Genomic DNA, 24,407 nt, shown 5'->3' on the forward strand with positions numbered 1-24,407 from the left:
TAATCAACATAACATTTTTTGAAGGTGAAAGAGTACTGTCGAGTATACCTATTTACAGTGGAGAGGTGACATAAAAATAAAAACATTAAAAGCAGATAAAATATACAAAATAAAAATAACAAAGGATGGCTTCTGAGGGAGAGAGAGGGTGGGCCAATCCCACCAGGCCTCCCCAAAGGAACTGAGCCCTTTCCAGAAGGCATCTGGCTCCATCCTCCACTCCCTTCCCCTTTTGTGTCATGTCTTCTTAGATTGTAAGCCTGAGGGCATGGAACCATCTAATTAAAAAATTGTATGTACAGTGCTGTGTAAATTTACAGCGCTATATAAATAATGTTTAATAATAATAATAATGTTAGGTACCTATAATAGTTAAACCTGTTTTTGGTGCATGTTTCATTATTTTTAGAAGGCATACTTTATAATTTCATAGTCTTGTTCTTGTGAAAAGGTTGTGACACTTTATGCTTGGGGTAGGGTTGCCATAATTCTGGACCTCGGAACTGGGACAAATGTAGGACAAAAGTAGGTCAAAATTTTCAAATGTAGGACATATTTTGTAAAAATGGAGGACACGCAAAAAATGGTGCTTTTTTAAAAGTGTTAATATAAATGCATGTTTCTTAGGCATGATCAAAATGGAGGACATTTTGACATTGTTCCTAGACAGATGGCAGAAATGGACTTCCCTTTCTGGCCAACCTGCCTCCCCCATTCCAAACAGCACATTTGGGCATTGAAGAGGAGGAAGAGTGGAAAAGGCAGAGGAGGAGGAAGAGGAGAAGAAGGAGGAGGAAGAAGAGGAGGAAGTAGAGAGGAAGAAGAAGAGGGGAAGAAGAGGAGGAGGAGAAGAAGAGGAGGAGGAGGAAGATGAAGAAGAAGGGGAGGAAGAGGAGGAAGAAGAGGAGAAGAAGAGGAGGAGGAAGAAGAAGAGGAAGTAGAGAGGAAGAAGAAGGGAAGGAAGAGGGGAAGAGGAGGAGGAGGAGGAGAAGAGATGGAGAAGAAGAGGAGGAGGAAGAAGAAGATGAAGAAGGGGAGGAAAAGGAGGAAGAAGGAATAGGAAGAAGGGGAGGAAGAAAAGGAGGAGGAGAGGAGGAAGAAGAAGAGGAGGAAAAAGATGAAGAAGAAAGGAAGAGGAGGAGGAAGAAGAAGAGGAAGAAGGGGAGGAAGAAAAGGAGGAGGAGAGGAGGCAGAAGGAGAAAGAGGAAAGGCTCTTTCCCCTGCCTGGCTTTCTCCGCCGGCGACGGAAGAAGCCAGGGAAGGGAGTGGGGCCTCGCTTTCCCTGCCCCACTTCCCTCCGCGCGCGTGCGCCTGCCACTGGCCCCTACTGAGGCCTGGGCTGGGCAGTGTTCAAGCCCTCGCCTTGGAGGCAAGGAAGGCGAGCTGGAGGAGGAGGTGGGTTGGCGCCGCAGCAGCCGCATTAGCGGCAGCGGCAGGGACCAGGCACGGGTGGGGGCCCAAACCGGACCGTGACCGGGAGGGGCCCCCCAAAACCGTGCTGGTCACGGGGGGGGGTCGTGCTATGGCAACCCTAGCTTGGGGTGTCACTAAGAGGATGTAGTTTGGAATGCACAAAGTGACACCCTAAAGAAGGGGTGACACCACTGCTCCCCAAATATCTGCTTTTTGGCAGAAATGGACTGTGGCATTTGCCTGCATCCTTTTAAAACACTGGAGAGATGGTGTCAGTGGGGCTCAGTGCAGGAGAAAGGAGAAGCCCCATTGTTTAAATATAATTTTTATTTTTTAATTATTTTTTTTAAAAAAATATTCTTTCAAACATTTATTTAAAAACATCACATCTTACCAAATTTTAACTTTAGTCACATGAAGCGATGTGCATGTAAATACATTTAGACTGTGCATATGATATTGTAATTTAAAGGGATAATTTTAATTTTGCTAGTCGTTATGATGTCACAACGATTACCATTACATTCAGTGATATATGGGAATTACGATTTATGAATTACTAGTGCAAAAACACTACTAAGGTTTCCTTATGGTCTTGTATGGCAGGAGGCCAATGGGGAGGATGACACCATGAGTTACTACACTGGGTGACACCAACTCTAATGATGCCACTACTTTATACACGGTGTGAATATAAATTCATAACATCAGTTTTGATATGAAATAACATTCCATCTGTTTCTGTCTATTTTGCTAAAATATAATGGGTTAAAAGCAAAGGTTAGCTCCAAGTAGAATGGACTCATGAATCTATGGAACATACTTATAATCATGTGAACTTCAGACATCTTCGATAGAGTCTTCAGAGGTATCTTTCAGTTTATCTACTACCTTCCTTTAAAGAAGGGAGATTAATACTGTGTATATTTCACTTCAGCAAAAATGCTTTCTGACTTCTGTTCTTTTTCTTCTGATTTCATTTGGCAATGTCCCACTGTGTGCTTATTTTTTGAGGGTTTTTAAAATATATTTTTCTTTTCTTATTTCTGTCAGATGAATGTCATACATTTGACTAAGAGCAGAGGGCCAACTGAAATTACAATCTTATGTTCAAACAGTAATAATTTCTAGAAGAGAAATCAAATGTGTTAGAGCCACAAGGAAGCACCAAAGTATGTAAGTTTCTTGGGAATCACTGGTTTGCTACCTTAGGTAGATATAAGAGCAAGAAAGGCACATGACAAGAAATTAAGTGGAAAAAAAGAGACTTCTTGATGCTGAGTGTCACATTGGATATAATACATCGTGGCATGTAATCATGCTCTCACAAATACTTGCCTACAAATGTGAAATTCTTTCTCACTGGGAACTCATTGAAGTCTTAAATTTAAGTGTCTTGGAAGTCTTGAAATAAGATTATAGAAAGGAAGATTATGGAAGTTGTGCCCCAGCACATGTAGAGCGCACCAAGTTGAGAAGGTTGTGCTGTAGTTTTGTGAACAAAGCTGTGGGACGAAGCCATGGCCAGAAACCTTAACAGCAAGACTCCTGATAGGAGCTGAAGGTTCACTAAAGGGTGGAGGAGTAGTTGGAGCAGTGGACTGGATCCTCTCCTGCAGACACGATCTGTCCATGTAAGGGTTGATGGCGCCACATCAGTGGTGTCATTGAATCCCCAGCCAAAAAATGGGTCAGGGGCTCCCCTACTCCTGCATTGAAATAATTAATGGTACATTCCACTTATGGGAGCCAGCATGTTGTAGTCGTTAGGGCTTTGGACTAGGTTCTGGAGACCAGGGTTTGAATCCCAGTTTGGCCATGTAAACCTATTTGGTGACCTTGGGCAAGTTACACTCTCTAAGCCTCAGAGAATAGCAATGGCAATCCCCCCTCTGAAGAAACTTGCCAAGAAAAGCCTTAGGGTTGCCATAAATTTGGCAACAAGAACAAATCCCACTTGTAAACTATTATCCAACATGTTTGCTGATACAGGTTCTAGAAGTAGGTGTAGAATATTCTTACACCAGCTCTATTTGAGTTGATATAGCATTACCACTTGGCATAGTGCATGGTTTATGCTATGAGAGAAGCATTTCTCATGGTAAAATTGTGGTAAAATTTAGCATTTTATTTACTTCTCGCCTTTCTCTTGGCATGGGACTTGAAGGGAAAGCTTAGACAATGATTTTATTACCAGTACAGAAGGCCACAGGCAATTAGTTTTATTCCCAAGCATTCTTGAAGCCACGATGATTGCCCTGACATTGATCCATAGTTATGAAAGTATAAAAGCCGTAAGAGAAGTTCCTACAAGAAGTACAATCATAGCCTAATTACTTTGTGTGTTTCGCTTGGTCAGTAGGGAATGGTTGTGAGCATTGCAGACAGAATGCACATTCTCCCTTAGCCATAGTTAAAGACAGATCTTATACGTAACTAGTTACAAATACTGTATTTTCTGGTGTATAAGACTACTTTTTAACCCAGGAAAATCTTCTCAAAAGTCGAGGGTCGTCTTATATGCCGGGTGTCATCTTATAGGGCAGGTGCTGCAACTTCCAAGCCAGATTGGAGAATCTGCAGTCGCCGCATATGTAACTGAAGGACGGAGCAAGCTGCAGGCGTCCGGGACGCCCGGGGTATGAAAAAAGGAGCCGTGTTTGCAATACCGCTCTGATAGTCTTGGAGACAGGGAAGGCTGGGCAGGCAGGGAGAGTTGACCAATCCAAGCAGGCTTTGTATACAACAAGTTTTCTTGCTAAGTACCTGCATGTCATAAGCATTTGAATTAAAATTACCATATTGAAATCAAATCTGATGTTTTTTTAAATTTTTATTTGGTGTGCATTGGAAGAGGGGTAGTCTTATATGGCGAGTATATCCCAAACTCCAAACCAAGTTGGGGGGTCGTCTTATACACCCAATTGTCTTATACGCCGGAAAATACGGTAACTAATATACTTTTACCCTCCCCACCTGCCCTCTGCCTTAACTCTAATACAGCCAACAGACAGAACCAGAGAAACTAGAGTTAGCAATAGCAATAGCATTTACATTTCTATACCGCTTCATAGCGAACCTAGCACTCCCTAAGAGGCTTACAATGTATAAGTTACCTTAGTTTAATTTTTTGTAGCATAGCTCTTTACCTGAATAACTTGATAGAGTGTCAGGAAATGGGCCATTGGATCACCAGCAATTTTTTAAAATGGTTAATTCATTTTTGTTTTTGTGTGTGCAGTAATCTAAATTAGCAACAAAGCGTCTAGATTAGCAACAAAGCAGTGTTCACTTCTTCCACAATGCTGCATTTGAATCTTTTCACATCAGATCTACTTTGGCTGTTAAACAGTAAAAACCGTTGAATGGTAACCAGCACTACACACTGCCAGCAGTGTTTTGGTGAATGTTTTCAATTTTCTGTTCAAACTCATTGAAAATGTGAATGAGAGAATAGTAGTTCTTTCACACGTTTTTGTGTTTTTGAACTTCTTACATGTAGTGGAGACTTCTTTCATCACTTAGTCATGGCTCTGTCCTATGTACCCATAAATTTCAATGGGTACCTTAGTCGTTGTCGTCGTGTGTGTGTGTGTGTGTGTGTGTGTGTGTGTGTGTGAAATTCTAGCTATTGGAGACCTTTTTGGACATCTAATTTTCTAATCCAGTTTTCTGGTGGAAGTGGTAATTGGTTCTTATTCATAAGGAAATATTATTTTCATCTCCTTTTATGTAAGAGTAAAGCCAATTAAAATCAGTTCCATACTTTCCTCATACTGCTTTCCCACAAATGAGTCCAGAGTTTTGAGGCCCCCTTTAGATGCTGCAGTTATGCCATAAAAGTTTGTCCAGTGTTCCTTCTTCCCATGAAGACATGAAAAGTTTTGGGCCAGATGTAGTGGGGCTTATTGCCATGTACCAGCTTTTTATTTATATGTTGTTTATATTTATATGTCATCTTTTCTCCAGTAAGGTCAAGGCAGCATACATAATTCTCCTCCTCTCTCTTTTATCTTCACGACAAATGGGTGAAGTAGATCAGCTGAGGCGCACACATGTGCTTGTACACCTTCAAGTAACCTGTTAACTTACAGCAACCCCATGGATTTCATACGGTTGTCTTAAGTAAGGAATAATTAGAGGTGGTTTTCATGGGATGTAAATTTGGCTGAGGGCTTGGAGCCATTTTATCACCCTGAAATGCTAAAAGGAGCAGCAAAATGCTGTTCCGTTTTGGGGCAGAAAAAGACTGCCTTTTCTGCTGCGGCAGTAGCTCTTCTGTGCTCCTGTGGAGTGCAGTGTCTGAATGCTGTGCCGCTGGAGCGCTGCAACGCTGCCTGCCATCTGGGCGGGCGATGTGATGCTGGCTTGAGGGCAGCATCAGGGTGTACGTCATATAAATGCCATGCCCCCTTGCTGCCCTCAAGCCAGCACTTACTGCTGGTCTGGTTCGGCCCTAAGTTAGGTTTTCAATACCTTAAAAAAAAGTATAAGGAACATGTGGTGGATACTCTAATATTGTCTTCTGATTGTCGGAAGATTGTGTTGCCTTAAACATGAAACAATTGAAAAGCTTTACCATTGCCCAGCCTGTTCATTAGATAAGAAAGAAAGAAAGACCGACCAAATAGCACCTGGAACCTCTAGTCATAAGTATATTTGGAAGTTAAAGAATTCAAAAGTTTACTGTGTGATGTGTGTCACTTGCAAATGTATACATAATCAAGTTTCTACTGTGCAGCATTGGAAACACCAGCTGCTCTGAGGCTTCAAATATGTTAGTAATATTTGATATGGAATATTTACCTCTGGACGTAGTCAGATTTAAGCTGTAACAAACCTGATAGCATATCAGGGAACACAGAATTGTTAGGTGATGGCTATTTTCAGGTGATGGAAATGGCAATCTTGCCAGTTGCCATGGAATTGATTGGTCCAAAAGCAGCAGCTGCTGTACAAGATGAGGCATGGATGCTAAGTAGAACCTCAGCTTGTACACCCAGACATGAGTGCACTTGCTGTTAATGTTTGAGATCCGAATGTTTGTAAAGAAAGGGCTTTTAATAGGTTCTTCTGCTTTTAAAAACTGTACTGCTTTTGATTGCTTTTAAAATTCTTTTTCATTATGTTTTTTAAATTGTTTTAATATTACTGATAGTCTAATTCCAGACCGAAGCTGACATTTGATATGTTCCGTTTTAGCTGTTTTGCATTTTGTTTAATTTGTGGGCCAGTTTGAATCTACGGTAAATTCTAGGAACCAGTTGGGATATAAGTTAAGAGGATAAAGATGAGGATAATGGTTTACTGCTGGGCTTTCTTAAAAGCCTTCAAGCTACCTGTCAATTTATAACAGCCCCATGAATTTTCTTAATCCAGATACTGGGGTAAAAATCCAGGTCCCGGGGTACAGAGGAAGCAGCTGACACAGATTTACTGAAATTGTTGTTTTTAAAGAGTGCATGCAGATGTATTTTCCACTGGTAGTCTCTTTTTTAATAAGTTGGTAAATGTTTCTATTCAAATATTACATAGGGAAAAATATGTTGTCGTCCAGTTTGGCATGGAGACTAGCCTACATTTTTGCATTCATTTTGCTGACTGTGTAAGGCCTAAAGGAGCTTAACTTTTATTACAGTGCAAAAGCCATGGTTTTATCAACAATTTAACATAGCAATTTAATGGCTGTCCTTTTTTGTCCTCAAGATATTTTCAGTAGCACGTCCAACATTAAGTATTCTGCATGTTTTGTCTCCCATTTCCTGTGAGCTTTTTTGGTGTATTTATTTAACTACGCAATCACATGTATAATCCCTAAACATAGTTTATGCTTGTAAGATAGTAGTTGGTTTTTTTAAAAAAAAATGCTGGAGTTGTACTTTTAGGAAAATAAAGATGACTTTTCTAAATGGAAAAAACTACCTTAAAGTCTGTTGTTTCTGATAGTGAAAACATATTCTTCATTTTGGTAGTTTTGCTTAATATTCCACAGGTGTAGTTTACATCAGTATGGTGTTATGAATTAGTATTTATTTATCCAGTAGTACAGCAGAAACCTGTGGGACATGCCTTCATAATTTTATTGGTGGTAAAGCACTACTGTAGGAGCATGTTTCTGTGGCCATTCTTTGAAGAGCATAATATCCTCAACAATTTGTTTAGAATTACTTCTTGAAGCTATCAGAGATTCAGAAGCAGAGGAACAATTAAACAAAAGTTGTTATTTCTCCCCAATATGTAACCAGCCAGATCGTGCCATTGCTTGTACAGTTAGAACAGGGATGGGCAGAATTTTGCTGTTGTTAACTGCTCTCAAATCAACCCTAACTCATGGTGATGCTGTGGATGAGACATCTCCAAGCCCCTCCGTTCTTCATTGCTCTGCTTAGGTCCTACCTATGCCCTACCTGATTGAGTCCATCCATCTGGTCTACAGTCTTTCTTTCTTCCTACTTCCCCCCACTTTTCCTATCATTATTGTCTTTTCTAATGAGTCTTGCCTTCTCATGATGCGACCGAAATACAACATTCTCAGTTTGATCATCTTGGCCTCCAGGGAGATTTCAGGCTTGATCTTTTCAAGAATCCATTTGTTTGTCTTTTTGGGCATCCATGGTATTCTCCAGCACCACATCTTTAAAATGAGTTGATTCTCTTGTTATCCTCTTTCTTCATTGTCCAGCTCTCACATCCATACATGGCAATGGGAAATGCAATGGTAAATCCCAATTAGACTTCCCAACTTCTCATCTTACTCGATGATGAGGCTGTCACTTAATATTTATGAGATGTGAGCATGGAAATTATTTTACTCAAAGCCATTTGTGTTCTTTGGCAAAACAGCAAAAATAATTTAAAGCAGTCTTTAAACATTCATACATCCAGTGATGGGAGTCCCCCCCCAATATATTTTTTTCCAGTGTTATAAGCAATGGTATTGGATTTACCATATTTAGTTTACATTATATATTCAAACATATTCAAGGCTGTCTGTAGAATTTTTTTTGCAATATTTGTAATAATATAAAGAGAATAACATATACTTCTTTTATATTTAACAAAGAATGGCAGCATATGAAAAAACCACCTTTTTTAAAGAAGCGTACCAAAAGATAGCCTACCTGATATATCAATAGTTTACTTTTATTTTCCCGAGGTCAAGCTGTAGTACCTTCAGATTCATTCATTCAGTCTCTGTATTTCTTATCAGTTCTGGTTCTAATTGGAAAGACTAATTCAGAACAACTAGTTGATTTCCATTACCATCACCACCTCACTAATGGATGGATGGCAGTCTGTGAGCACAGACAACTTATCACATTTTATTTTGATTACTTACTTGTACCTGAGTGACTGAGAAGCAAGAGATTTTGTGAAATAGAAGCAAGCTTAGTAATACATTCAATAGTCTGTTCCTCAGAGGACTAGGGTTTGTCAATGCTTATCTCCTTAGAAGAATAACTAGACAGTCATATTCCATCTAACTTGATTGGTTACAATACAATAGCCCAGACAATTGTGGACAAATATGTGCTTCGGTTGAGAAAGAGATAGATAGGTAGATAGACAGATAGGAAAATTTGCCATGGAAAATGTAGCGTTTTTCACTTCACATCTCTGCATCTATCTAGTCAGAATGTACTATTGTTTTTGCAACCTATAGGTACCGAGAGGCTGTTCACAAATGGGATGAAGCACTTCAGTTAACACCAGAGGATGCTACCTTGTATGAGATGAAATCACAGGTAATACTGAGAGCATGGACATATCTGAATACAGTATTTATTTTATTTGTTCTGGCCATACTCTGTGATGCAAGCAAAAATGGTGCTAAAGTAGAGGAAATATATAGTATAATATCATCAACTGAGCACTGCCAGTAAAACTGCAGAACAGAAATAACTTGATAACATTATTGGCAACAGTGTACCCCTGTCTGGTGTTTTAATTTTGGAACCAACAGAAACAAAAATGACTATTTCTTTGGATAAAAAAAAGTCCTCTAAGGAATATTCACCTAAAGCAGGAGAGAGATGTAAAATGGTACATACATAGTTTACATGGCAATGTACTATGTTTTTGAGTCAATTAGACATGTAGAATTCTGTCCATGTGTGGGTTGGGTGCGAACATCACAAAGAGGACCAGCATGTTGTTGTTGCTTGCTTTAAACCAAGTGTGAAAATCATGCAGCCATCCAGGTGTTATTGGACTTCAACGTAGCCATGATGGAATTCAAAGATACAGTATAGCTGTGTTAGTCTGTAGAATCAGTATGTAGAGAGATCTTGTAGCATCTTTGAGACTAACTGAAAGATGCATCTGAGGAAGTGGACTTTAGTCTACAAAAGCTCATGCTGCCAACCTCTCTTTCAGTTAATCTCAAAGGTGCTACAACATCTCTCTACATACTGACAGCCAGTGATGAAAAATGCTGCGAGTAGATGTCCAACAGCATGTGGTGGGCACATTATTCCCACTCATGATTCCCAGCTATTAAGCACAGCCTCAACTGACTGTTTGATGAAAGATTAAACAATGAGTCAATGTGTGAACAGCTGCACCTGCAATGTGGGAGACATAACCTGAAAGCAAAGGTGAAGGTTTCATTGTTACAGACTGTACTGCTGCTTTCCAGTTTTTAATGTAGGATGGTTCTTCGCTCATTGTTCAGATGGAGATATGACACAAACAAGACCTAGAAAAAGCTCCCACATTATATTTTTACAACCAGCAGTATCCTGTAATTGTTTTAATTCATTCCCATTTCCCTTGTCACATGGAAAGAATTAATACTCACTGGTGGCAAAGAGAGGAAGGGAGAGAGACATTCTTATTTGACAGGCTTCTGCCACATGCTCTGAAAGCATCCAACTTGCTTTAGGTGTGTGATAAGTCTTTCCCACTTACCAGCTTTCCTATGTCCACTTTGGTTGAGATCAACAAACCAAATATTCTGGATGTAGAAATGACTTGCCTGTATTGTCCATTTTTTCTGAGTTTATTTCTAAAGGGTGTAGTATAACTTATTTTTAGTGAATCAATTTTCCACTTAAAACATTTTTATGAAACATGGGTTCATTCAAAATTTCTGGATTCTAATTCTATCTCTGCCTCCCTATGTTCTCAGCCACATCTTTAATGCTGTGAGGCAAGCAAGGAATTATGTTATCTGCCTTTCCTTGGAGCCTCTTCCCATTGATAGGCACTTCATTCTGGTAATCCCTGGTAAAGGCCAAGTATGGAGCTCTCTGTCACTGGAGGTTTACTGAATTTCTAACTGATACTGGAATTCAAAGGAGTCTGACTTTAATAGCTTATAAACTGGTCATTAAATTAGATTTTCAAATTGGCTAAATATGTGGGAAACATTTAGAAGAAAACCAGGCTGAGAAAGCTCTGTGTGTATGTGTGAGCAATGTGCACACACAATTTAAATCAATGCAGATGTGAATTTTCTTGGAGGCCCCCTTCTAACTCATAGCTGTCTACATAAATTCTTCACCTTTGAACTTTGATTTTTGCAATTGCACTGGTTGATAGAAGTCTTGCTCTTTCTCCCCCATTAGGTCCTCATGTCTCTGCAGGAAATGTTCCCTGCAGTGCATGCAGCAGAAATGGCTGTCCAGAGAGATCCCCACTCTTGGGAGGCTTGGCAGACACTGGGTCGTGCCCAGCTTGGTTTAGGAGAAATCACACTGGTAAGTGGAAAGGCAGGCAGGCCAGTTTTCCATTTGCAGTCTTGCAGCCATGTGTCAAAGTATTTTTCAAGCAGTTCTTTAGGAGGAGAAAAAGTAATACATACAAAGGTAAATTTGTCCTGAATGCCTTCTCTTTTGATGATGTCTTATCGTGTATTGTTCACCTAATGATAAGATGGAGTTTGTCCTGAAAGGTTTCTCTGCTAACCCCTCAATGTGTCCAATCTTTAGCTATGATTTTTACAACACATACTATTGTTTTTAAACTTAAGGAGATCGATATATCCTGCAACATCATGCATTCTACCCTTTAAGAGAACCATCTGTTTTTAAAATGAGCAAGATTCAAATGGACAATCTTGAGCATTGTTGATGGATAACTTCACAAATCAGCCTTAGGTTACACTGGAGAGAACTCAAGATACCTTCTATGAAACACAATATTGTTCATATGTTCTTTTTAAACAGCAAGATCTTTATGGGATTTATGAGAGAACAACAGAAAGAAGGGCAATTTTGGTGGTATTTTGATTATTTTTCTAGTGGAAAAATGATCAGAAGGGACTCATTCTGTTTCAAGGACACTTTTCCTTTGGGGCAACTTGTCTACTAACTGAAGAAATATACTGTATGCTTTTATGTTGCTTGTATCTATTTCAGATACCAGGTGAGCATAACAAAGAACATTTCCTTTGTTTTGACATTATGGAAATTATTTGGAATTGAAGCGCTTAGTTAAAATAGGTCAGGTCTTTTCTGATTATTCCTAGAATAGATAGAGATCAGCTACCTTGAAATTTTCTTGTAATTGTTTGCAGCCCTGTTTGGTGCAGGCTTTGGGATGTTTTTATTTGTGAGAAGGTGACCCAGGAAAGAAAGGAACAAGACATGTAGATCAGCCCTACATGTTTGCATTGGCTCTTCTGTGAAGAGCTGAAGAATTTGGTGATTTGACTACTGGCCAAACAGACAGTCAACATAAAATAAGAAACCGAAAACCATAGTCCATAGTCTCCAACATTTCACAGATGAAAACTGAGATACACATGGCCAAGCAACATCAGACTTTGGTCAAGATGGCAAAAGTTATTAATAAGGGTGAACACTCAAGCTAGGAGAGGTTGCAGCACTTTGCTTTTGCCTGAGTCTACAGGGAAGGGCAAGATTCCACCCTCTCCTCTTGAGTTAGCTGAGTGCAAACTACTTTTGCATTTTGAACTCGGTTTGCACAAATGGCAGTAAGCCAATGACAAAGGGGGGAAGTGAGAGGAGGAGACAGAAAGTGGGACATATTAAAAGCAGCTGAAACAATGGGATTAGAGAGGATAAATCATGACTGTCTTGCCCATTTGGGACAACTGGAGGATATCGGAGTTCCCTAGTACCTAACTTAGTGTGAGGCCTCCCACTTTATTTTTTTGCATGATTTAACTTTTCTCTACCATGCTGTTTCCCACAGATGAAAGTAGGTGTACAGTTACAACACCAAAATGACCCTGCAATTCAAAATTAGCCTCTCTAGCTTCTGTATTCATCTGTTGCTCAGGGTAACAATAGCATGAGAAGGGTTTTTTTCCCTTCTTGTGGACTTTCAAGAGGGATCTGCTTGCTGGTTGCTATGGGAATAAGGATGCTAGATTAATTAAAATAGAGCCCTTAAAGCATTGACGGAGAATAACAATTTAGCAGTTCACATGGACCAAATTTTAATAAGGTATTCTGAAATGCTACCGTAGGAACTGTTCTCAAAGGGCCAGACATGTTTGTTTATTGCAGAAACCAACAAAGAATCATGTAACACCAGATTTGTTAATGGCCTGAGACTGTGGATTACAGCCCACGTTGTCAGATGCATGGAGGTTAGAGGTTCAGGAACAGAGCTCACATGCCTAAGGGTGGGTTGGAGTGAAACTAAGTACAGAAAGCATTGATAGCAATAATTGTATTTGTAACAATGACCATTAACAATGACAGATTATGTTTACATATTCTCATCTTTATTTATATTCTGCCTTTCTCCCAAGATTGGGACTCAAGGCAGTTTACCAATTAATGGTGATTACAGTACAATACAATGAAAAACATATAAAAAGTCAGCATTAAAACAAAATTAAACTATTAATTGTATTAAAATAATTTAAAGCATACACTTTAAAAACAGTTGAAACAATACCATCTTAAATAATATAACACCCTCTTAACAGCCATTTTCTTAAAAACAGTCAGATTTAAAAGCTAGTTTGAATTTAAAAAAGTGGGAAGACAACAGCGTGGGGCATGATAGCCTCCTTAGGGAACAATTTCAAAGTCATGGGGCAACTTCTGAAAAGGACTTTTTCATGCTCTTGCCAACCGTGCCTATGAAGTGGGTGGGACTGAAAGAAGGGCCTCTCTTTGGGATTTCAGGAGCCATGCAGACTCGTAGCAGGAGATAATGTCTGTCAGATAGTCTGCACTGAGTAATACAAATACAGTCCAGGCAGTAAGTAAGGCAGTTAACACATTGTAGTTTTGTTATTCAGTACACATTTCTTCTTAGTAGTATAACATCATAATTTTGCTTTGAATTTCTTCACACTGTAAAGCAATGAAGCGTTATGTTTGCCAAAGGTGTGGCTGTGTTATTCTGTTGTACAAAAACTGCAGAGCGTCCTATTCCACACTGAAAACGTATTAACATTGGCTGAACAGCACCATGCAGAAATATTTATCCTCCTTCCCTTTGACTTTTCCATATTTTTTTGTGTTACAACCTGGAATGGAAATGGGTTTAATTGGCACTGCTATCATTTGATGTTCACAGGATACTCAAGAAGGATGTCATTTCTTCTATGGCTAAATTCTGGTTGATGGACACAGTGTCCATTTCTCAGAAAGTTGAATGGATTTTTGTTTCTCCATCTTTTCAGCAGTGCAGAGTTAGACAAGGGATACGCCTTTCCTCTGCTACCAGTTTAGTGGAAGAGAAGGGCTGGGTGAAGCTTCTGAAACCACAGCAGCTTGGATGCAAAATTACTTCTCTCCTACTAAACAATGAAAGACCAGGAGACAGAAATTGTGGGTGTGGGTGCTTGTGTGTATCCCTATTACATGATTGCTACAGTTATTATTTAGTTCTAGTGTTACTATTAAGTGGAGGAAGAAAGAGAATGAAATAAATAATTTTATAAAATCCCTGTTTCGTGCAGAATATGAAATCATTTCCAGCTGTTTAACATTCTGTCCTTTTCTCCATCTGGCCAGCTACCAAAAATAGCCCCTCATTTATTCCTTTAAATTATCGTTTTTTTAATCTTTCTGTAGTCATGTTTATCTTAGTCTTGCTCATTAGTCAACCTTGGAATTTTAAGTATCTTTTTTGTTGTACTATTCAGTGAAAAGTCTAAGGAATCCACTAGGCTTTCCAGAACAAGGCAAAAACAGCATATGAGAAATGGAAGATTTCTATCTAGTGGTATATCTGTGCTCATGCCACTAATAATCCTCTTATTTAGTATTGCAGAAATAATGGAAACACAACATTGTGGAGTATACTGGATGATTGTGGAACATATTGACATTTTAGTGACTGCCAGTCATCAAAGAATTGTGTCTTCAACATGTGGGATAATGTACATGTGATGGAAGGATTGCTCATTTATCCATTGGGAAACCTAGTCCTATTTCCTCTGTTTATGCTAGCCTGTTTTTCATTTATTTCTTCTCTGGTTAATTTGACCCTTCCAGAGATAACATTTTTCTGTTTTCATGGTTAATTGTACTGTAGCCAAGGGTCCGATTAGGGGAATTTTATTATTGTTGTTATTAGCTCAAATATTACAAGAGGGGACCGGCTACGACGACCCTACGGAATCGCCCTCCCGTTATTTATACCAAGAGACCAGGAAATTCCAATAAATGGAGCTGAGACAGATTTAATAACTAGATGCCTAATTTATTGAAATAGGGGAAAACACATTCATTGCATGCACATACACACACATACATTCAAGGCTCAGGAAAATCAGGGATGAGCTTGGGAAAGGATTTCAGGCTTCACTAGGGTGATATGTACCAGAATGTAGACTCCCTCTGGGAATCGAATGAGATGCGGGATTGTGGGACAAGTCTGCTCCGCAGCATGGGTTTGAGCAGAGATGCCAGCAACCAGAACGGAGGTCTGACTGATGTGGAGTATGTAGACCTTTCAAAATGGTGCGCTGACTAGCCAAAGTCTGGACTTTTTATAGGGCGAAACCTCACCTCAGGCAAAGATGTTTGATGGCCGAAACAAAGGTGTTTAATTATTTTCTTTTCACCTGGATGTCTGTGTCTGATTGTCTCAATGGCTTTAAGCTGCTCGGACAACAGACCCTGGGAGGGGGCAATAGCTTCAGGAAAGGCAAACATTTGTTCTTCCAGGTCTTAGGATAATCTTCTTATGCGACTCCCTGGACTATCTAGATATGATCATGAAGGAATTTCCCTCCGGGGTGGTGTACATGTCCTCATGCTTTGCTCTTAATGGCGGACAGGCTACTAGAGTTCATCTAGGAGTCATGAAGGGCTATCATTTATACCAAAATTTATATGAAGCAGCATGGGTAACAGTATGACCAAGGACACCACTTTTCAAAAGCACAGGTCACTCTGATCATAGTTCTCAGCTATTGGTGTCCTCAGAAGACTGTTACCTCTAGTTATGAGAAAGACTTGGTTCAGTAGTCTACAAAAGAAATGATAGCTCAATTGAAAAAGTCCTAAGAAACTAATTTTTAAAAGTCACACAGTCCATTCCTGCAACAGTTGTTTTGTACCTGGTACAACTGCATGAAGTCAGTGGTTTTCATTGGTTTTGAAAATGTGAGGTCCCTTGGAAACTTGTCATATTCCTTTGTGTAGAGCTCCTTAGTAGCTACTGTTGATGGATAGAGCTACATGTACCGCTGGCCCCTGTACTGGCATTCAGGTTGAATTGGGACCATATGTTCTGTCTATCCATTTCTGTTAATCATTCCTAAATTGGGGGCAGGGTGGTGATGGATAAAATTTAAGTCCAGAAAAAATTTATTTCCAGAATAAATTCTAGGGTAATAGCTTTGCCATTTCTGCATCTGACTATAACCTATCTGGTACAATTCGATATTGTAGCACCTTTGAGACTAACTGAAAGAAAGATGTTGGCAGCATGAGCTTTCGTAGACTACAGTATACTTCCTCAGATGCATTTAGTGGAATAGAAACCAGGGACAGACATATATATATATATACATACAGACATTCTCACATACCAGTGACATATATATGTCTGTCCTTGGTTTCTACTCCACTAAATGCATCTGAGGAAGTATACTGAAGTCTATGAAAGCTCATGCTGCCAACTTCTTTCTTTCAGTTAGTCTCAAAGGTGCTACAAGATTTCTCTATATACTTACTACCTGGCGTAGTTGGCCCTCCATATCCACAGATTCTTTACCTACAGATTCAAGCATTCATGGCTTGAAAATATTATATATATAAATATATATATATTCCCCCAAAAGCAAACCTTGATTTTGCCATTTTATATAAGGAGCATCATTTTGCTGTCCCATTGTATATAATAGGACTTGAGCATCCATGGATTTTGGTATTCATGGGGATCCTGGAACAAAACCCCAATGGATACCAAGGAGCTACTGTAATCTTTCAAAGTTGGGGTGGCAATTGCTCAGTGCTAAGGAGACAAACTGGCTTTCACACAGGGTGGCCAGACTGAAAACCTGAGCGGTTGCATATACTTATGTAGAAGAGAAAATTTTAGCAGGTGTCCGTTGTCACTCAACCACGTAACAAGCAACATTGGATGAAATTCCCTCTTCTACACAACCATTAAAGATGCAGGAGCCCTTTCCACATTTTACTCTGACAGTCCTACTGTCACTGTGACCCTGAAGTTTGTAAGTTTTTCAAAATGAAATAAAAAGACCATCCATGCCCTTTAGGGGCTACTTCCTGGGCCCTTTTAGGCCCAAGAGAAATCTTTCTTTTCAACCAAGAAATCAATGTCCTTCCTAGTTTTACCTAGTTTTACTTTCTTGCTGATAGAAAGTCTTAGAACACCCAGTCTTAAAACAATTTCAAAATGACTGAATGAATCATAATGAACTGCCTCCCATGTCCCCTGATTTAAAGGTTAAGTCTTTTCCAATAGCTGGCTAGTAATGCATTGGTATTTAATTCATAACCTCTAGCTCCTTTTAATAAATCCTTGCAGATAGGCTTGCAAAATAATTGCAAGAATGATTTCTAAATTTTGTGCAGTACTTCTGCTGTATTTTAACTGGGAGTTCCCTTAATATATTTTAACTTTACAGGGATTGCCCACAAACGTAAAACAAGTGAGTTTTTTTCCTTTGGAATATTTAGGAGGTGCCCTGTCTGTGACAAAGACCAGAATTCAATGACCAATGAGGCATTAGTTATTTAATGTTTTCATTTCAGTATCCCTGAAAGACTTATATCTGCCTCTGGAATGCTTTTTATCCAATTGCATGCATTAGTTTAGAGATGTGGAAGAACAAATGTGCTTAGTATTACAGTTTTACAGCTTTGTAAAATTGTAGAACAGATGGGATTTTACTGACAAAGTAGTATAGTGACAAATGGGTTCCACAAAGGAGTATTTTTAAAGAAATGAATCAAGAGTTTTGTGTGTAGTTTTGCAATGCTTCAGATATTTTCATATTTACTTCCAGTCTAAAGAGCCCTTGATGCTAACAGCTGTAGATAGATGGTGTCTTTGAAGAGCTGAGCTGCATTGTGTGTTGTGTCCAGCTTGTTCCAATATCTAAGCACTGGCAATATAGTTTTTTCCCCACCCACATACCCATTCCTTGGAAACCAATGGCAGTTGATCAAACCAAAAAGCAAACAAACAGATCATAATGATAATCTGTGATTCAGAATTTCTTCATAAAATATGTTCACTGGGGCCAGTACATCTTCATATGGAATGCATATGTTGCATTAACAATGGGGAAAGAGACATGTTGCCTCTTTTTTTAAAAAAAATCCGGAGTGGTAGGAAGAAAGATTTTTTTAAAGCAAAACCCAACAAAATCCATTCCGTAGCAGTAATTTTATTGGGCCAACCAAAAGGAGCAAACTATCACACTAGCTTTCAGTGCTTCACTGAGTTCTTCATCAAGGACAAGATCAACCTTTAAAACAACAGACAGTTAAAATACCCATACCAAAATAAGTAAAGCAACCTGATTTGGCTTCAGCTGATATTCTCTGTCTGTTGCAAAGCCCAGATTTTTCTCCATCCCTGAAAATCCATTGCATTTCCAGTAAGACCAGCTGCAGTCCTCCAAAATAAGGGCCTACTAAAACTTCATACTGGATAGAGACAACACTGTGTTTGTGTACATGCACATATACAGTCACACACTCATACACATATGCTTGGTACTTCAAAGTGGGAATTTAATTGACTTTGTTTTATGCCTTCATTCCTACTTAGCTCATAGCCATAAGGGGGTCTCAATTTATATGGACATGAACTTCCTGTGTCATTGCTACCGAAAAATACAGATGCAGTAGCCACAACAATGTTGTTGCTGTTGTTGTTATATTTATGTCCTGCTTTTCCCCCACAGTTGGGATACAAAGCATCTTACAAATTTAAAAAAAACAATACAGTTAAAAACATACAAAAGTGGATATTAAAATAGAATTAAACTAGTACAGTATGTTACTAGTTTGTTATTCTTTTAGTCTTTTCGCTTTCACCTGATTGAAGAAGCCACTGCAGTTTTGAAAGCTTGCATGATTTATTTTGTGCCTTTTGTTAGTAAAAATATTGCTAGAAGGCATTTAAAATGAAATGGTTCCCTTTGTTTGACTTGCTGGTTTTGATGTTCAAAAGCAGTGAAGGTACGCATCAGCCGTTAAAATATATCTAGTCTTTATGTCTATACACTAAGAATCCTTGAATTTTATACTGAAAGAGCAGATCTAAAGCAATTGCCCTTGTGCTCCAAAACTGGAAGAGGTGAATGTGTGTGTAAGAGAAGGAGGAATGTGATTGTGTTTGTAACAAGGGGCTTTAGAATTTTTATTATTGTTAGCCATATGTTACACAGCTTGAGTTGTTTTGTCTCCTGACATTCAGAGAGTTGCTTTTGCTATTCATTCTTATGGGCACAATTACTCATGCATGATTTTGACTTCTTTTCTGCGACTTGGAAAAAATAATAGTGAACCATTGATTGCAGAACTGGGCAGTTTACTGGCTGATCATAGGCATCAGCCCAAAGTCATCCTTGCTTCTGGGTGAGGCACTCTAGATACTCTTAAATGCCTTTCATAAATGCATGTACTTGTTGATGTTGCCTTTTGTTAATGCTATTGCCACTACATGTCCCTATAGTCACTACTGAATATGTGACAGGAATTTGAACCCAAATTCCCCCAGGTTAAAGATTAACATTCATCCATCTGGACTTACTGTTTGGATAGCATTAATATAGCAGTATTAGCACTTTTCCTAGTAATGTCCCTTGTTCTCTCAAGTGAAGGAGGTATGTTTCTGTATTGACATGTTCTGAATTGTTTCCACTCTTGTTTTTATAGGCAATCCGAAGTTTCCAGGTTGCCCTTCATATCTGCCCACTTAGTTCTGAACTGTGGAATGAGGATCTTTCTTGGGCAAGAAAATTAGAACAGCAGAAGAAAGCCACCAAAGCTGAGACGGGAAGAACGTCAGCTGAGGGAGAGTCTTCAGAGGAACCAATCCCTGATTATGATTTTGAAAGTGATGAGATATTGGCTGTGTGTGCAGCCATTGCTGAGAAGGAGAAAGTCGCATTGGCCTCTAAAACAGTAGTAATTGTGTCTGCCTCGGGGGAGGTGGAGACTGTCACTGAAAAAGAAGAATGTGCAACGATGCCTGACAGTACAGTTTTTATCAAAGCACGATAATCAGTATCTACAAACAGCACCAGTTCTTCTGGTAGCGGCTTATGGCCTGGGGTCTCTTTCCTCACCTTCCTCTCTTCTGCAGCCTCACCTTGCATTCTCAAGCATGGTGGTTCCTGATCTATGAACATAAGTATCCAAGGGTGCAGTTATGCCAGTACTTTTCCTCAACTGGTTGTTTATGAATATGTCCAAGTGGAGTGGAAGCCTCAAAATGGGACACATGAGGACAGGGCTCCAGAACTGTGGGCTGATTGCAAATTGAATGTCACTTTGTAGGGGATTATCAGTAGCAAGGAAGTGGTGCAGAATACCATAGAGAAAGGAGTATAGAGGAACTGCCCAAGCCATCTTGTGTTCCTGATCTGGCTATTTTGTGGACTATATGCATTCATGGTTTAGTAAATCCTTACTATGCTTTCCTACTCCAGATCCCCCCCCCCTTATCCAGGCTGTTTTATATGCACTACATAGAAGCTTGGAGTCATATGGCCACCCATATCCCTGAGCAGAAGGGGAAAGGGGAGCACAAAAGGGACAAAAAAAAAAAAAGGAAGATAGAAAAAGACAAAACCTTAAAAAATACAAGTGTAACGTTTATTGTGGTGTTCCATGTGACAAATATCTTTCAGTCTGTAGTTTTTGGGGACAAGATAATTATATCCCTTCTGATTCTGCTGTCATGTTGAGGTAGTGTATAGAACCAATGTTGCTTTTGAAACAGAGATGCTCTGAACATTTTGAAACCCTGATATAAAAGAGGGGAGAGGGTTGCAGTTGAATTGGATATGCACAAGGAGCACTGGATACCCATGAGGAGCCACCTCAGAATTGTATGTGAAAAAAATAGCATAACTATACATAATTGTGTCATTACAAAAACTCATGGGCACCCACAAATTCCTTGGCCATACCAAAGAACCAGGCTTGATAGCACAGATCAATTGTCAGCAACACTTTGAGATAGAAATATAGTCTCAATGACATAGATCAAATATATATATATATAAGCTATGATCTTCCATCTTAATTACAGACTCATCCTCTATGTGGAACATCAGTGTTGCCATCAGGGTTTGGAAACCTTGATGACTGTAAATTTAAAATGAAAAATCAAAACAAAAATACCCAAACTAAATCACAGTACAGTACTACCATATGTAAGTCATCATCAGGGCCAATGAGATTCTAGAATATTTCATATGCACATGGGTCTAATACGTAGCTTTTTGGTTTTGTTTTGTGATGATCTGGTAATCCCATTCCTTTTGCTTTTTAAACAGATCTGCTTCACAAGTAGTATCTCCCAGGTCAAAATGAAATTTTGGTCACCACACTGAATTCCTTAAGCCAGAGGCTTTATTACATTTCCCCCTCTAGCAAACAAGTAAGAATAAACTATTTGTTACAAAATGCTGGGTGTAAGAGTTTGAATAAAGCCATCTTGGATTTGTACAAGGAGAAAATTGGGATTTAATTTAATTTAAATGTATAAATAAATAAGATAATTCACAACTGGTTGAAGAAGAACACCAGTTTACAAAAATTGCCCTCTAAGATGGTTTCAGTATATCTGAAATGTTTCTCATAAAATAACTCCAAACAACCAGTCTTTTGACTCAAATCATTAATTCTTTTTCCCCCATGGCAAGTACCACATTTCCAAGACTCACCCACACAGTATGACCCATACTCTCCCAATTGTCCTGCTAATTTTAAACGAACATTTCCAGGTGAATGTACATAGGGTGTATGTAATACAGTCCCATTTTTTCCCTGAGCATTTGCAGAGTAATATAAGGTGATTGGTTTGGCATAGTGTCATTGCAGACTCATCTGCACATAAGAGGACTTTTCTGTTTCACTTTATGTGTGCTCTATTGTGTGATAACACAATTTAACAGGATGAAAGATGGCATCATTACTTCCTTCCCCAATATGCAATTACGTTGGATAGTCTCAGAAGTACAACCCAGTCACTGTTCTTTGGTTACTGATTCTACTAGTTTTATTAGGTTTCTCTGCTGGATTTTGTTTTGTGTGTTGTCATTGACTGTTTCCATATTGTAATTAAAGTTTGGTTCGTACAATAACCAAGTCTGTGTTTAAAATGTGTTCTAAACTAGATAACACTGGTGCTTAGTTGGTTTAAATACTGGAATTCGGGGCTGTGGGTGCTCCATGCTGAATTTGGCTTCCCACACTTCAGCTCAGTTGTGCATTTGGTTTTAATTATGCAAATTGCATCACTTCTCTTATTTTTCTGTTCTCTTTGGAAATGTTTATTATTTTGCATAATCTCAACAGAACACAATATACGCAGGAGGCCAATGACTAGTTTTAAAGAAGGCTGCTTGATAGTTATCAGGTTGAAGCCCTTGACATCACCTCCCAGAACAGCCTGTTATCAAAGCACACCGATTCTCTTGACACTACTTCAGTCTCTAGATTGATTCATTAGCTACAAAAGATGGGTGCATCTGTCTAATCTTCTCCCACATTCAGTCTTTTCTTCAATTCTGACTCCTTTCCATCAAACTTAAAAAAACAATTCCAGATTCTGGAAAAACGAACTGAACAAACCTCAGTCATCTATGCCAGGGTATTCAGTGAGCATGCTGTCTGCCTGCCATGTAGCTATTAAAAGATGAGGAGCTCATCAGTACAAACTGAACTGGCAGCCTGAATTCAGTACCACAAACAGCTAAATAGAGAAGGAATCAAATTAAAGTGATTTTAAAAATAAGCTGCTAGTTTGCCCATATTCAGTTTTTTTTAATCCAGAACGTGAAAAAAATGGTGAATTTTGGAAAGTTATTCTTCTTTTTGAAAAAAAGCAACCAAATTACTTTTTAAAATACAGTAATCTCTTGGAGTCATTTTTGTTCAGAGACCTCTGGTGGCTGATTCACATAATGTACTTTTGGCCTGTTACAGACAGCCAAAATAAAGCTGCTTCGAGTCACAGTGGAGGTATGGTGTTTCACTGATGCATGCGTCCTAAGAGTCCAGAAGCTGCACCAAAGCCACGCTCCAGTCCTTAATCACTCTGTGCCACTGACAAAGTCATCACTCACATGCCATGATAAGATGCATTGTAACATCTTTCCCATCATTCTCATACTGACCCCCTAGATAATCATTTTGTCCTTCACTATGAATATTGTGTTGGATGTAAAGTACTGTATACAGTGATCTGTTTTGAATCCTGTTTTGCATCACATGGACAACTGTACAGATTGAAGAGCTGCCTAGGACACTAAGCCCCATATGCTAGGCATTAGCTGAAGCACGGCGTCCATGATGATCTAAGATCAAATGTATGATAACCCTGAGTAAAAACTTTCTATTTTCCTTCACCTACCAGTTGGGCTGATGGGTCTATTTTCATTAAAAGGTGATTTAAACAAATATCAAGGACAGAACTGCTAAGTAATCTTACATATTATCTATATGAATTTTGCTAAATCCCTTCCACCAAACCTTTCAAGAGGTTTGCATTCTGGATTTTGTGATGTTGTATGTTAGAGGGTCATTGGTGAAATAACAGTTGTTTCATAGGTCTGAGAATGAACAGACGGATACAGACTTATGCAGACTTCTGTACTTCTGTGGTATATTTTCATTTAATTCTGATTTCCAAAAGAGATTTGTGCCAGTACAAACAGTTTTGTAAAATGTATCACTGACAATCAGGCACAGAAATGGAATTCCAACAGAAAGTGAGTCACAGGAAAACCACATTAAACTATGCAACATGCTTGGTATTTTCTAGTTGGGGTGGGGGAACACTAGATCTTTGAATATGTGTGCAAGATAACAACACTGGGACACAAAAATCCCACCCGCTGAATATGGCACATAATTAAAACATTCCTGGTCTTTAGTAGCTACCTGCTATTTTTAGTGAAGTGAAATCTTATGGCTATTGGTCCCTCTAGTATCTGTTAAATCTATTAATGGTTTTAAGTATAGTGCACACCTTTTATTTCCAAAGCAGTAGTGCAAATTCTTTGTGTCTGTGTAACAAAAAGAAAAGGGAAAAAGGAAAGCACATGACAAACTTTTCAAAATTGCTGAAATGACACAAAAGCAGTGGTAGAATTTAGGTTCTATCACAGGTTAGCCATCCAGATGTTATTGAACTCCAACTTCCATCAGCTATAGCCAGTGCAGCCAATACTCCCAAAGAAAATATGTGACATTCACCAATGGGCAAGAACAACTGCATCCCAGAACATGAACAATGTCAATCTCTGGGATCATTCACAAAAAAATGTTTGCACTTTGATGCCATATTGCCTCTAGTCCTGAATTTCATGTGCTTGGCAATCTCATGTATGGCACTCC

At 39.0% G+C, this 24,407-nt stretch overlaps 1 protein-coding gene across 1 annotated transcript in view; it reads left to right on the top strand.

Moving 5' to 3' along the window:
* Positions 1-22,167, top strand: part of TTC33 (tetratricopeptide repeat domain 33) — a 44,683-nt gene extending 22,516 nt beyond the window's left edge. Inside the window, exons 3-5 of the mRNA XM_042453787.1 lie at positions 9,077-9,158; positions 10,983-11,114; positions 19,713-22,167. Of these exons, the coding sequence (XP_042309721.1) occupies positions 9,077-9,158; positions 10,983-11,114; positions 19,713-20,060 (562 nt within the window). The 3' untranslated portion in view covers positions 20,061-22,167. The remainder of the gene's footprint in view (positions 1-9,076; positions 9,159-10,982; positions 11,115-19,712) is intronic.
* The last annotated feature ends 2,240 nt before the right edge of the window (positions 22,168-24,407 follow it).

This window comes from Sceloporus undulatus, chromosome 2 (genome assembly GCF_019175285.1).
Source record: "Sceloporus undulatus isolate JIND9_A2432 ecotype Alabama chromosome 2, SceUnd_v1.1, whole genome shotgun sequence".
NCBI lineage: Eukaryota > Metazoa > Chordata > Lepidosauria > Squamata > Phrynosomatidae > Sceloporus > Sceloporus undulatus.